This window comes from Podarcis liolepis (assembly GCF_965112155.1).
Source record: "Podarcis liolepis genome assembly, chromosome: 13".
Lineage (NCBI taxonomy): Eukaryota > Metazoa > Chordata > Lepidosauria > Squamata > Lacertidae > Podarcis > Podarcis liolepis.
In genome coordinates, this window is record NC_139573.1 from 47748984 (window position 1) to 47764698 (window position 15715).

General features: G+C 44.8%; 1 protein-coding gene across 7 annotated transcripts in view; it reads right to left on the reverse strand.

Moving 5' to 3' along the window:
- Positions 1-15715, reverse strand: part of PCGF2 (polycomb group ring finger 2) — a 44138-nt gene that overhangs the window by 11385 nt on the left and 17038 nt on the right. For 3 of the 7 annotated variants that reach the window (XM_083470470.1, XM_083470469.1, XM_083470473.1), the window contains exons 2-6: positions 7905-8047; positions 7377-7473; positions 2696-2751; positions 2224-2274; positions 1983-2091 (exon numbers count right to left, since the gene is read on the reverse strand). In XM_083470470.1, the coding sequence (XP_083326596.1) occupies positions 1983-2091; positions 2224-2274; positions 2696-2751; positions 7377-7473; positions 7905-8016 (425 nt within the window). In that variant the 5' untranslated portion in view covers positions 8017-8047. Of the gene's footprint in view, positions 1-1982; positions 2092-2223; positions 2275-2695; positions 2752-7376; positions 7474-7904; positions 8048-10067; positions 10465-10487; positions 11055-11087; positions 11228-12414; positions 12502-15715 lie in introns of those variants that run through there. The other 4 variants (XM_083470472.1, XM_083470467.1, XM_083470471.1 and 1 more) reach the window with 4 other exon arrangements.

Below are 15715 nucleotides of genomic sequence, written 5' to 3' on the forward strand. Positions count from 1 at the left end.
CAAGGTCCCAGAAGCAGCCAGTAAGGTGGGGCAGAGCCCTCCTCCTGTCAGCAGTCTTGCTGCAACTTACATGGGCTCCAGACTGGCTTTGCTGTTGCACCCGCACAGCCCCAACCTCACCCACTGCTTCTGCAGTGCCGTGGTCAGGTGAGCAGCTTGGCAGCGCAACTTGAGCACACCTGTGTGGCACCGCTCCAGATATGGTTGGATTAGGATTCTTTCCCAGCAACAATCACTTCCAACCTGCTTTGGAATTTGCACTGGTAGGATGTTCTTTTTAAAATGTTGCTTCACACTAAACTAGAACTCAGAAAGAGCATGACTTCTTCTCTTTCTGCTAATATTTGAAGAAGGCAGGTTGTGGGGAGGGGGAATGGACACACTAGTACCAGCCCCGTTTTTAAAAATCTTGGGAGTTCTCCAGGGATTTCTAGGGGTACCTTTGACTTCTTTCTCCAGGAATATTTTACAATAACTTCTCAGAACGAAACAGAAAAGGACCTCTCCAGACAGCAAGATGGTTACTTCTGTTTTATCTCTGTGTCTCTCTTCCTCCATCTGTCCCCTTTCCCGCTTTGCTGTCAGTTCCCACCCCCACCCCCCGATTCAACCAACATTCTGTACCACTGAGCCTTTAGAAAGTGTTTGAGCTCCTTAGGTCTTCGGTACTGTTTATTCTCTGTTGCTGTTTTTCTTTTGTTTTCATAGTGCTCTTTTTATTATTATTCTGTGATAGGTATTGTTCTGTACAGTCGTACCTTGGAAGCCGAACACCTTGGCTCCCGAACAAATCAGCTACCAAGCTATCGAAACCCAGAAGTGGGTTTTCGGGTTTTCGAACAATTTTTAGAACCTAAACATCTCCTGCAGCCAATTAGAAGCCGCACTTTGGTTTTCAAACGGTTCTGGGAGTCAAAGGGACTCCCGGAACGCATTCTGTTCAAAAACCAAGGTACCACTGTATTGTGGTTTTAGCCTTCATTGTAAACTGTCCAAAGAACAACGCTGACTGAGCAATACAGAAGTGTAGGATGTAAGGGAATAAATTAATTAATTTGCAGCACATGTTCCCTAAGCCTAACCTCACCCAACAAGAGCTTTAAGCCACAAGGGCGATTCCATCTCCTGGTGGGTGTGGGGCAAATCAGATGCACACCACTATTGTGATGTGTGTTTGCACTTGATCTCTGTTGTGTAGCCTATTAAAATCATGTTTTCATCAGCAATATTGTTCAACAGTAGTATAGTGCAGATAGACTGTGTCTACCCTGGGAGATTATAATACGTACATGCACACACACAATTCCTATACTGTCTTTCAATAACAAAGTTTCCTCCTCTTAGTCCTGGCCACATCCTTCTTATTGTATGATAGAACAAACAAACAAACAAACAAGCAAACAAAAAGCAATATCGCATTATGAAAACTTTGATTGTTCCCTGCACAGGCCTAGACTTGTTTATTATTAAATCATATGTATCCATCGCATTTTCAGTAAAATTGCTCATGGTGACATATACAATGCCAAAACATAATGTTACACCACAAATACAATTATATATATAGTCGTAACTTGGTTGTTGAACGCCTTGAACTCGAACGTTTTGGCTCCTGAACGCCGCAATCCCAGAAGTGAGTGTTCCGGTTTGCGAACTTTTTTTGGAAGCCAAACATCCGACGTGGCTTCCGCGGCTTCCGATTGAGTACAGGTAGCTCCTGCAGCCAATCAGAAGCCGCGCCTTGGTTTTTGAATGTTTTTGGAAGTCGAACGGACTTCCGGAACAGAATTCGTTTGACAACCAAGGTACGACTGTACGTAAGTGTGTGAGTGTAATACATACATTCTTTCAAAACATTAACCAAGCATAAATATATAAAATTTGTTAAAATATGTGTGTAGTAAAAAAAAAAACAAAAAAAAAACAGGGCAAATTAAGAAAATTAAGTGAAATTATTCCCCTCATATTTTTTTCTGTATTACCTGATTCCTTCATAGAACTCTATGGATAAGCTGACAATTTCATCGTCTGTCAGGTTCCCTTTCTCTTGTTCCGAAACTTCTCCCCGGTCTTCATTGGATCCATTAGGAACTAGACAAGCAAGCAATTGAGAGGAAAGGAGGAGACAGAGAAAAAATAAAGATCACACCTTTTTTGTGGGGTGTTTTTTTTTAATGCATCACTGTTGACATGTAGGAGGGAAATTCATGAGAGACGCCATACCATCTGCCAGAGGGTATGCTGCGTAGAAATCACGTCGCCTCTTCATTTCATCTGCAGGCAAAAGCAAACAGTTAATTCATTTATTAGCATTTCTATCTTTCACTTATTCTGCAGGTGGGGCTACACATCACAGTGAATAAATAAATGCATTCATGTTTAGCAACACGCTACCATATAATTATTCGTACATTTTAAATCACTGACTGAACGGAAAACAAATAAAAGAACTAGAATTAAATTTGCATTAGGATCAAAAGCACAACAGCCATAGTTTCGAAGACTATTTGTATTACTTAATGAGGTAATACTATAGTTGAATATTTGGCCCTATTCTGCTCAGTTATTTATATACTGTTCATCAGCCCTATATAATAATCAGATGGCTTCTTTTTCTAACTGCATCAAAGTCAACGGAAGCAACTTCTTAAAAACAAAACAGAAAAACAGCCACAAAATCTGAACATGTTCACACCTTTGAAAAGTCCTGGTACCAGCTTGTAGACTATGTCCTGTAGGGTTTTATCTGATCTGAAACATGAGGAGAAAAAGATGGGTTAGCAAAGGTCAATTGCAAGGGGGAAAGTGGGGAAGAATATTAAAATCCCAATTCAAATTTATTTTTGCTGTTGATAATAACAGAAACATAGAGCAAGCCTCTCTTGCCCCTGTCCCACTGTATGGGCTTATTAAAACGAATAGCTACTCTAGTGCAATCCCTTCTGCAAACTGAACAGGAGGCATTGCAGCAAAGGCAGGAAGAAGAGGCTTAACATTTCAAAACACAGCGCTCACTATCTCTGTTGCTTAATCGGACTTAGGGTGTTCCAACACTTGCTACAAAACCTTTTTTTTTCCTCTTAGTGCCAAGACAACAGAAGTGTGCCTAACTTTAGAAGATAAGCCTTGAGCCCCAGCATCTCTCATGCAGCCAATTCAGGACCAAATTCAGAACTGAGTATTTCAGAGGATCAGTTCAGTTGGTTAAGAGAGTGGCTATAAATAAAAGCTATTTTCATAGAATCATAGAATCATAGAGTTGGAAGAGACCACAAGGGCCATCGAGTCCAACCCCCTGCCAACCTGTATTTTAAGCTACAGGTTTCCCAGTCCTGACCTACACTTTAGCCAAAGTTTTTTTCTTCGTGGTAATGGAACTTACAGCCCAGCCCACACCCCGTACCAGCCAGTCAGGAAGATTCATAGTTCATCCTTTCCTGCCGTGAGAAAACAATTATGCAAAATAAGCACATAATGAAAACTTGTAAGTCACATAATGGGCAGGGGTGCCAGAGTTCAGGTGTTCTTGGCACCAAGTTTTGATTTCATTTAATGCACAGTTCCAGTGTTGCAATACTATTAACTGCTGCTTTGATCTATTGATGAAACATATAAATGTGTCAAAACCCCTCTGAATTTGGATTTACTGGGGGTAAGGGAGGCAACACACAATTATTTCTGTGTTCAACAGCATGCAGAGTTTGATTTAAAAGGCTGTGTGTGTGTGTGTGTGTGTGTGTGTGTGTGTGTACAGGCAGTGTTTGTTTTAATTTACAGCGTCACAATCTTCACACCGTTGGGCTGTCCTGAGCGCCCCCCCCCAATCCAATTTGGTAATGTTATTTATTACACATGCATATTGACTTTGTTTTGTGATTTATGGCAAGCTAATGAAAACAAGCTTTGTCCAGGGGCTGCGTGACTGGCAGCTAGGTTACAAGGAAAGCCATTATATTTGCTCGAGTCAATAAGACACTTAAGACATCCAGGACACCCTATTATTCCTGAGCTGCTATAAAGTGTGACGAGTCATGTCACCTCAACAGAGCCCTGAAGCCACCTGTTGCAACCAAGGGGCCTGGTAAAATAAAATATAAAAAGCCTTCCCCCCCCCCAAAAAATGCAATCATTCTAAGAAATCATTGGTGGGAAGGGAAGAGCAACCATGAACCACTGAGCCAATGCACTTTGCCATACTGCTGCCTATACAGCTCCTGCAAACCCACCCCATTCTTCCAATCCATAATAATAATAATAATAATAATAATAATAATAATAATTATACCCTGCCCATCTGGCTGGGTTTCCCCAGCCACTCTGGGTGGCTTCCAGCAAAATATTAAAATACAATAATTCATCAAATATTAAAAGCTTCCCTAAAGAGGGCAGCCTTCAGATGTCTTCTAAAAGTCATATAGTTGTTTATTTCCTTGACATCTGATGGGAGGGCGTTCCACAGGATGGGTGCCACTACAGAGAAGGCCCTCTGCCTGGTTCCCTGTAACCTTACTTCTCACAGGGAGGGAACCGCCAGAAGGCCCTCGGAGCTGGACCTCAGTGTCTGGGCTGAGCGATGGGGGTGGAGACACTCCTTCAGGGATACTGGGCCGAGGCTGCTCTGCCCCTAGCAGAACATCAAAGCAACCCATCAAAGCATACCTGCTTCACAGATCAGTGCCTTATCAGTTTCCTTGTGAAATAAAGTAAAATACTGCCGTGTACTCCAGCATTGAGGCATATGCATGGCTTTTTAAACATCCTCCCTAAAAATCATAAAACTGCTTGGAGATTGGGGACATTCAGGGAAGCTGGAGAGGAAATCACAACTAATATACCCAGTACACCTGCTCTCAGTGGCACATTTGAAATCAATCAGAGGCTGCGGTCTCGCCATGGGGTCGCTAAACCCCAGTGACATTTCGCTGCACTTTTAACCTGGCGCGTTTTCTCCCCTCTCGCATGCCTCTTTGCACTGGCAGCTCACATCTGCCGGGTGGATGGGGGGGCACATGCATGCGTCTGGGAGCGCGGATGTTCGTGGGCCTCCGAAGAGAGGCTGGTGGGAGCTCGGCTTGTAAATATTTTGCAGAACGCCTGAAGTGTTACTAGAGAAATTAATTTGCACAGCGCAGGAGCTAAGAATACAACCGTAGAGATGCATCTGTGAGAAGCCGCCTTCTTGGTTTCTATGCCAACCATCTGCAGAGTTCAGTAAGGTGCGTCTGGCTTCCCCCAAAATCCAGACTAACAAGGAAGCAGCCGGATAACCACTTCAAAGCCAAGCATTGCTGGGCGGGCTTACTTTTGGAAAAGAAACGTTTCATCAAAAAAAAAATGCAAAGCCACAAAGACAGGAGAGTTGGCGATGGGGGTGGGTCTCAGTGCTCTGCTTAGCCCATTGACTCTCTTTCCAACTTGCTAAAGCTGAATAAATTGTGCAAAATCCATGAACGTGTGCAAATATTCTGCATTTTAATCTTGCATTAGAGGCAGGCTCTCCGCGACGCACAGCGGGTTTAAATTGACGCAGAATTGGGAAAAGCGTGACGCGTGCATGCCTCGGGCAGGAGATTAATGCAAGAGCTCCAAGACAAATGGATCGATACATCATAAACCACAATCATACTCAGATTTAATAGTTCTTAGAGCTTCTTCAATAGCTTGCTCATCTGTGGTCCAAAGACTGTGGTCCAAAGACATTATCAGAGCCCATTAATTAGCAGTGCAGCTTTGCCATACAGAAATGCAGCCGTTCGTCACCCGATAGAGAAACACAGCCACGTTAGGCTGTGCATGTATTGGATCAGTGCCTGAAAGCAGTGGCAGGCTGGGTGGGGGCCAAAAAACTGAGGCTGAATCCTAATAAGACAGGGTGTGCTGTGGGTTCGCTGGGGAGGAACTGGATCTTGCCAGCAGGCTGGACTCTTAACTCCCTCACATCCTGCATGCCAATTTAAAAAAAAAAAAATAATAATTTTTAATTGATTTTACAAATGTAGAATTAGAACAATCCAAACTGCAGAACCATATCTAGAGATTTCTCCGAATCTCTGGACTTCCCACCTTCCCCTCCACGGGTCCTATTGTACACCTTCTCAACTGCATATTATTTCATAATCCATATTTTATATCTCTCCATATTGTCCATAGTATTGCTACATTACAAGTGTTATTAGAATCCGGCTAATGTTTTCATCTGCTTTACAGTGGTCTCCTAGATAAGTTATACATTTTTCCCATTTCTTATTAAAGTTTTGATCTACTTGGTTCCTGAGCTTTCCGGTCAGTTTTGCCATTTCAGCACAGTCCAACAGCTTCCTGCATGCCAAATTTGATAGGTAGGTTGGGCTGCCCACCTGTCAATCATCTTGTCCCAATAACAGCAGGTGACCTGCTTTTGTCCTCACCTGCGGTTCAAGCCAACCGTCAGGTTTTGCCTAGCTCTGTGCAAGTCTCTTTGGGTCTAAGTGACAACCTCTCCACAGTTACAGACATTACAGGGCAAGCTCTAGCCCAGGGGTAGGCAACCTACGGCCCGGGGGCCAGATGCGGCCCAATCGCCTTCTCAATCCAGCCCGCGGACGGTCCGGGAATCAGCATATTTTTACATGAGCAGAATGTGCCCTTTTATTTAAAATGCATCTCTGGGTTATTTGTGGGGCTTGCCTGGTGTTTTTACATGAGTGGAATGTGCCCTTTTATTTAAAATGCACCTCTGGATTATTTCTGGGGCATAGGAATTTTTTCTGGGGCATAGGTTCATTTTTTATTTATTTATTTTCAAAATATAGTCCAGACCACCACGTGGTCTGAGGGATGGTGGACCGGCCCATGGCTGAAAAAGGTTGTTGACCCCTGCTCTAGCCGCTACATGCTGCTTCCATCCATATGAACCCATTCTTGGCTGCAGGGGTTCCAGCTAGGGCGAGCCGAGGGACCTTGCCCCCACCCCGAAATTTTCAAGATGACATGAGCACGTCGCTCGGCTACTTGCCTAACACAGATAAGCGCCCCAGCTGACATATACAGTGGTGCCTCGCAAGACGAAAAGAATCCGTTCTGTGATTCTCTTCATCTAGCGGTTTTTTCGTCTTGCAAAGCAAGCCCATTGACGGATTAGCGGATTAGCGCTATTAGCGGCTTTTAGTGGCTTATCTGCTGATCGGATCAGCTGATAAGCGGCTTAGCGGCTTAGAAAAAGGGGGGAGGGGAAAAACCAGCAGGAACTCGCAAGACATTGTTGTCTTGCAAAGCAAGCCCATAGGAGATTCGTTTTGCGAAGCACCTCCAAAACGGAAAACTCTTTCGTCTAGTGAGTTTTCCGTCTTGCGAGGCATTCGTCTTGCAGGGCACCACTGTAAATGAATATAACATACCTGATGCTGAGTAGTGGCCTTGTTTTATGCACTTGGACATCGCACATCGGGCAGTATTTGTTCGTCTCCAGGTAACGGACGATGCAGGTTTTGCAGACTGTAAAGGAAAGAAGACAACAGGGGTGGGAGGACAAAGTCACCACAGCGGAAGATTTACGACACAGCGGACAACAGCCATGGCCGGCCCTACCATGAGGCAAAGCCTCACAAGACTAACAGAACTGAACTTAGGAAGCCACATGGAGTGCCAAAATTCCAAGGCTTGATGGTCTCAGGTAATGCCCATGTCTTGCTACTGCCTGGACTTTTTTGGGGGGAAAGGCGCTGGTGGCAGAGGCAGCCAAGGGGGGAAGCATGGGATGCCACCCAGTCGATAGTGAGGAAAATGCCCTTTTCACATGTTCAAAGGGGGGTGATTATTGCTCTGCATCTTTCGACAGCTGACTCCGGCTCTGAAAAGAGAGCCCAGGGATGAGGCACGTATCCCATTAATCCTCAGGAGTTTCCAGATATGGTTTTTAAACTTACAAGAGTGTAAGCATTCCACAATGGTTGTGGCATCGATGAAGTAGCCTCCGCACAAAGCGCACATCAAGTGAGGGTTCAGCTCTGTGATTTTTATCCTGGTGGTCCTGTGCATTTTGGATCCTGAGAAGCTCAGCAGATCCTCTCTGGAAGAAGAAGAAGAAGGTGAAAAAAGACCTGGGGTAAATAAGACAGCCTCAGTCATGCTGAATATTTGTGGCAATAGCCAAATATTTCAAACCAGGGTATCAGAGCAGGCTGCAAGAAACTGTGTGCTTTGAAGTTCTCCTAGGGGCAGTGATGGGTATCAACTGTGCTTTTCTTAATGCACATATATATAATGAATTTTGTACCCTATACAGGTTATTCAGGTTGCATCATTTATTAAGCTGCCTCTGAAGAACAATAAAGAATTCTGCACATAAAAGACAGAGTCACTGAAACCCTGACCACAGAAAAAGCTTGCTCAGTTCCTTGCTCTCTGGTTTTTGGAGACCTCACCCAATATTGCTCATACACTTTCAGAGCAATACCATGCCCTAAAGTGAAAAGAGGGGTTTTTTTTTCAATCTTGACTTGGGATGCTATTTTCTGTACACCTGTATGCATAGGGCTGTCACAGTCTGTACATGGATCTCGGTATACTTGCCTATCAAATGCAGACTGCAAACCATCTGGGGAACGAACAAGCTCTTTCCATATTGTATCCTGAGTAGTGCAATCAGATACAATAGGGACGGGATATAGTAGTCCTTGCAGTCCCCAGAGCTGGGGGGCATGCAAACCACATTACTCACTGAGGTTTTTCAATTCCAAGAGGACCAATACAAAAAATAGTGTCATAGAAAATTATTTTTTAAACTCTACCTTTTCTTCCCAAAAAGGAAGCCCAGGGAATCTACCGGTAAATAAATCCATAAAATAAAAAATGCAATGCACAGAGTATAGAATCTGACGGAATTTTGACTTTTTGGACACTATTCTGTAGCAGACTGCAAACATACACCAATTGCAAGCCCCACATGTGTTCAGGCTAAGTAATATCTCCTGCTAGGAAAGTAGCTTGCCAGATCCACTGGCATGGGTAAGGGGTAGTCTAGGTGACACCAAGTTAAATTAACTTTTGTAAGCATTTGCGAGACTAGGGGAGCCTCTCTTCCTGACTCCAAGGCATCATTGAGGTGCCAGATGAAGAGTATCATAAAATACTTATTCTAAAGCTGATCTGGCACAATTTTGAAAACAATGAGATTCTTTTTCTAGAGCGTTGATCACTAGCTAAACTGAATAGGGATGAAAAATCCATCCTTGATGGATTTTTGGTGCTCCATTAACATTAACCCAAGGGCACTAGCTCACTGCTGATATGCAACCAGGTCTTGTGCCACACCTTTTCAAAGACCACCTGTGCATCCGTAAGGGCAAAAAAGTGCACCCCACCCCCCAGAAGACCCTGCAACATTGCCAGACACTGTGGCTGCAACTTTGGATTGTGAGCCACGTTTCTTTCCCACATCCGAATATGGTAAAGGTAAAAGGCCCCTGGACGGTTAAGTCCAGTCAAAGGTGACTATGGGGTTGCAGCGCTCATCTTGCTTTCAGGCCAAGGGAGCTGGCATTTGTCCACAGACAGCTTTTCGGGTCAAGTGGCCAGCATGACTAAACTGCTTCTGGTGCAACGGAACACCATGACGGAAACCAGAGCGCAAGGAAGCACCGTTTGCCTTCCCACCACAGCGGTACCTATTTATCTACTTGCACTGGCGTGCTTTCGAACGGCTAGGTTGGCAGGAACTGGGACAGAGCAATAGGAGCTCACCCCGTTGGGATTCAAACCACCGACCTTCCAATCGGCAAGCCCAAGAGGCTCAATGGTTTAGACCACAACGCCACACACGTCCCATATTGAACAGAGGATGGCTTAACATTGGGCCATTTGGTAAATTTGGCTGTCGAGCACAGTAACAATCACATAGCCTTCCATTGTTCCCCGGATTCAGACCAATACATTCTCCTTCGGCGATCACTCGTAGCCAAATAAGATTGTCTTCCATAAACACGGTTTATATCCCACCCCAGGTCTGCCATTTTGTTTGTTCTTCTGCCGTACTTCTCTTCATATTCTTCCTATCTTTTTTAAAAAGTCTGAAAGTAATTATACAGAACCCTAGAGCCAGTCCTCTCATTAGTCAGAGTAAGGCAACTGCCTCGGGCATCAAGTCCTGGGGGGCGGCAGCAGCACTGCGGCTGTTCTTCTCAGCCCCTACCCTAAGCTGTTCCCCTCTGCTGGAGGACAGAGCTGTTTGTGCCCCCCAGGCTATATTGCCCATCCTAAACAAGCCTCCTGCCCCCTCATCCGTGTTGAGGAAATATTCAACTGGCTTCTCTACGTGAAATGGGGGGGGAGAGGGCATCATATTGTCCTTTGCCTCAGGCAGCCAACTGTTTTGGGCCATCCCTGGGCCCAGTCAACACGACATAACGGAATAATTGTACAGAAACAAATAAGGCTTGCAGATCCCCTGAACAGAGTCTGCTTCAGGGGGGCGGGGAGGAAAGGGCCCCATAAGGCTTATGTAGCCTTACCAGATTAACATTTAAGCCTCCGGGTAGGGTCTGCCTCCCCTTCTGCCATAACCTTTCTACGGCACCTTGCCATGGCAGGCACCTTAATAATAACTTCAGGGGTGACATTCACCCCCACATTGGGGACCCCTTCATGCGCCACAATTAGGCGCTATTTCTGCAAAACAACAACAACACATCAAGGGGGAGCCACAGCTTCCGCTGCCTTTGCAGCTCCTTGGATCAAGGCCTCCGGTTTAAAATGGGGAAGGGGGAAACAACAGGGGTGTCGAAACATTTTCGAAAGCATCCTCCCTCTCGATATTAAAATGCAAAGAAGAAAATAAGTTGTTTTCTCCTTTGTGGCTGATGAAGAAATTTAGCGGCATGTCGGGTGTTTTCAAGGATGGGGAAAAGGGAAATAGGCCTTTCCTCCCCCCCCCCCCCAATTCTCTGTTTCTTCTAGGAAATGCAGCCTCGTTTTATACAATGAAATGTAGGAAGGGTTTAAAGGAAGGGGGGGAATCCTGTGATTATAGTTCTCCCTCTTTTCCTCTCTACTATATACGGCTGAATATATACAATAGGAGACATTAGAAGCCACAACCCCTCCTGGCTCACCGAGGCAGCTTTTCTGTTTCCATAGTAACGCCTATACTTGGCAAGAAGCCAGACTATTATTGCAACTACCCAAGGTGGAGGTGGGAAAAAAGAGGGGAAGGAAGGAGGAGGAAGATGGGGAAAGCAGGCAATGGGAAAAAAAGAAAGAAATGCCATACCAGCGTGGCATTTGCAAATTGGTTTGAAACCCACATCGTTTCTGGGCCTGGGCAATCCCTACCACCACCCAAAGCAAAGGATAAAATGCCCCCTCAGATCCATGTTATGGAAATCATCCAGATAACTAGTTGAATTTTACATCAGCAATGGTGGCAGAACATAACTGCAGAAGTGAAGCCCTATTTCATTTCAAGGCTTTTGGGCTTCCAGATGTTTGCTGGTCTCTAACAACTGTCAGGCCCAGGCATAATCCAGAAATATCTGGAGGGTCACAGATTCCTCAGAGCCCAGCTCTTTGCAAAAGGGGCGCACCATTCTCATATTGCTTTAAAAAATCTTTACAGGTCTGCTGATGAAAACAAAAACAGCTCAGAACAGAAGTCAACCTTTTCTCCCTATACCTGAGAGGCATAAGAGAAAGGAAAGCTGAATAAGGGATAAGCAGCCCTAACAGATGGGGGAGCAATTATTTTGCTCGCTCTGTTGGTTTCAACAGCAAAAGGTCTGGATATGAAATTCGATGGAGGCGACCGTCTCAGGTTTCCTCAAGGAAACCAGCTTGTTAAAAAAAAAGCTTCCTCTCCACACCACTCCTGCTAGGCCAAGTTTTGGGATTCTTTAAACCGCCAACAAACAAACCAGCATTGCCACAAACATAGGCGCATATGCTAATTTAGGGGAGAGAGGTGAGGAAAGGATGTTTTGAGTCTCTCTCTCTCTCATACATGCGTTTTGCTTTGATTCACATTATCGCTTCCATTTTTATTTACTCATCGCCCCCAACCTCATTTGCCCCCTGCAATTTTCTAGGGGCACACAGAGGACACCACTGGGAGAATCTCTTTATGTGCCTTTTACTTGCCATTCACTTGCTATTGTCATTCACTTAGCTATTAAATTGCCCCTTGCAGCTTCCAGAGGGTGGGGAAACTTCGTATTTGCCACAGTTTCACTTTGTGTGGAGAACCTAAGAAAAAGTGCAAGAGAATTTGCCATCCTTTCCCCCTCCCGGAGCCTAAATCTCGGAGATATCGTCACTGGTTCCATGGCAGTCCCTTCCGCTTCTTAAAGAAGTTCCTCAAAGGGTCTTTTCCAACTGGATCTCTTGCCCTTCCACCTTTTTGGGGTTTTTTCCCCTTTACATTAAAAAAAACAAAACTTTTCTCACAGGACAGCTTTCCTTCCGACACCTGGTCTAAATTTGTTTCCGTACACATAAATTAGTATATGTACATTTAATGTACATTTGCGCCATGGGCCCAAAGTCAGCCTGAGACATTTTGCTACCTGAGGTGAGGAACAAGATGGCACCCACACATTCCATGCATGGCATGTGCCCAGGGTGTTGCCTGTTAGGGCCGGTCCTGCATGGGCCTGTGCTCAAAATCCACCACAAAATGGAGGAAGAAATTGTGCTGGGGAGGGGGGATCACATTCTAAATTATTAATTATTATTATTATTATTACTTATTGTTTATACCCCACCTATCTGGCTAGGTTTCCCCAGGCACTCTGGGCGGCTTCCAGCAAAAAAATTAAAAGTGCATTAAAACATTACAAGTACAATAAGGGTTTCCTGCACCCTTATTTATCCTTTTCCCTAAACTTTTTACAAAGAGGGCCAGATTTGATGAAGTGGAGGGCCGTGAGGGCCGACCTAAGAGCCAACCAAAGTTGTTAACCTTTTTTTAGAATCAAAGTTGTTGAGGGGTTTTTTAAGGATTTTACCCCAGGAAATAAACTGCCACAAGGGCCCGATTAAACCGACTGGCGGGCCGGATTAGGCCCCCAAAATGCCAAAATGAACTTTGGACATGCCTGCCTTGGGAAAATAAGAGCCATGTTAAGAAAGCTGCCGTTGTCTTCCTCAAAGTAAACCATAGGTTGGGGGGTGGACAGGAATTAGCAAAATCCCACAACCATTGGAAACAGAGTTTATAAAGAGACATTAACTTTCATGACAAAGAGAGGGCAAAGGAACTCTCTCTCTCTCTCTCTCTCTCTCTCTCTGTGTGTGTGTGTGTGTGTGTGTGTGTGTTGTTTTTCTTTTAAAAAAAGTGTTCTTGGTAACAAATTTCAGATCAACTGAAGTTAACTCCCCATACTGGGCTCTCATGGATGGTCCAAAACATAAAAACTATTTCCAAAAATAAGCAGCAAGCCATGGGCAAAAGTAAACCTGGTGCTTGAATTGTAAGGGGAGAGGTAGGGGTCCCTTACAGAAACCCACAGACCCCACTTTCTGACTCCCACCCCACAGTTTTCTAAACTGCAGTTCCCATGTAACTTTAAAAAATTAAAATAAAAGTTAAGGGGCTGTAAAGGGTAGAGATCCCCTCTGTGCCCTCCCTATAATATAAGCACTGCCCAAAAGCAGAGAGTGAGGGGTTTTGTGACAAGTCTGCAAAACACAGCATAGGCACACTTATTTCCACCTCCGCCACGTGCATTCCCAGGTTTAAAAGGAGTAATAATAATAATAATTTATTATTTTAACCTGCCTATCTGGCTGGGTTTCCCCAGCCACTCTGGGCAGCTCCCCACAGAATATTAAAAAACACGATAAAACATCAAACATTAAAAACTTCCCTAAACAGGGCTGCCTTCAGATATCTTCGAAAAGTCATATAGTTGTTTATCTCCTTGAGATCTGATGGGAGGGCGTTCCACAAGGTGGGTGCCACTACCAAGAAGGCCCTCTGCCCTATGCTACAAGCACACATGCTTTCATCCCTCTTTTCCCTCAAATGCCTAGCTTTAAAAAATAATAATATTTTTTTAAATTAACAAGCACAAAAAATAGCTTAACTTGAAGGGTTGGAAGGGAAACAAAGAAAGAGACACACAGCCAATGATTTTGAAAAATATATAAATAAATCACAAACCCATCTTCCTTTCAGAGGGTGGTATTCAAACTTAAGTTTTACTCAGAGCAGTTCCACGCGAATTCATTTTGTCCATTAATTTCAATGGGTCTACTCTGATGGAAACATAGTTGAATACCACCCATCGTTTCATGGGACCCTATCAGCCACAAACATACAAGTCCCAAAGACCGAAAGCTGCGATAGCTCAGTCGGCAGACTCCTAATCTCAAGGTCATGGGTTCGAGCCCCACATGGGGCAGAAGATTTCTGCATTGCAGAGGGTTGGACTAGATGACCCTCAGTTCCCCTTCCAACTCTACTGCTTCTCCTGCTTCTAACCCCCCTAAATGTTATTTGCCACACACACATTTTCCATTCCGCAATTTCCTTGGGGGACATAGACACCCCACCTCGCCCATGAGCTCTTCCCCTCCCCACTTCACAATTTTCTCCCTACCCCCCCAGCTTTCCCCTAATTTCACTTAATAGGAACAGCAAAGAAGGAATGGCGGGCTGGCTCCCTCCCTTCACAGCATCAACAAAGTGGCTCTCTCCATTGCATTCTCAGGTGATGTTACATTTCCTGATTGGTGTAAGGCAGCGAGCCAGTTTCTATAGTTACATGGCTGCTCCAGATGGCAGGATGCCAGCACCGGAGAGAAATCCAGCCGATTACATTGCACCTTTGTGGTCCTGAAACGCAATTCCCCTATCTGGTACCCTTGGGAACCCCCCTATTCTCCAGATTGTGTGTCTTTCCCCTTCCCTCCCTCCTCATTTTTATTTTCTTGGGGAGGTCTGCTTTTGCAATCTATTCTCTTCCTGGCTGCCCCCCTCCTCTCCTCCTTCATGGCAAGAAATCCTCTCCTTCCATCTGCAAATGCTGTCAAGGGTAGCAGGCAAGGAAAACTGAGAAGGGGCGGTCCGGTTTACTGCAAAGAGTTTTAGTAAAAGCCCATCAGTTCTTGGAACCGTTGACACGCTGGAATTGCGACAAAGAACATGCAATTGCAACAGATGCACTTTAAAGAAAAAATGTACCTGAACATATGCAGAATGCCACTCTTCACTATCATACCTAGCTCCCCATTATCTCAAATTCAGGGGAAATGGGCTTTAAAGTGAGCCCTGAACATAGAATTGCATTGTTGGAAGGGACCCTGAGAATCACCCCTTGCAATGGAGGAAAATGCAGCTGTCCCTTATGGGAATCAAACCTACAACCTTGGCATTATCAGCACCATGCTCTAAGGAGTAGGCAAACTAAGACCCGAGGCTGGATCCGGCCCAATTGCCTTCTAAATCCAGCCTGTGGACAATCCGGGAATCAGCATGTTTTTACATGAGTAGAATGTGTGCTTTTATTTAAAATGCACCTCTGGGTTATTTGTGGGGCATAGGAATTCATTCATTTTTCTTCTTCTTCAAAATATGGTCCGGCCCCCCACAAGGTCTGAGGGACAGTGGACCAGCCCACGGCTGAAAAAGGTTGCTGACCCCTCTCTAACCAACTGAGCTATCCAGCTTACTAGACTCAGAACTTCTACGGGGATATATGAAGTGTTACGTGAGGGATAGTATAGTGGAGGACACATTGTGCTC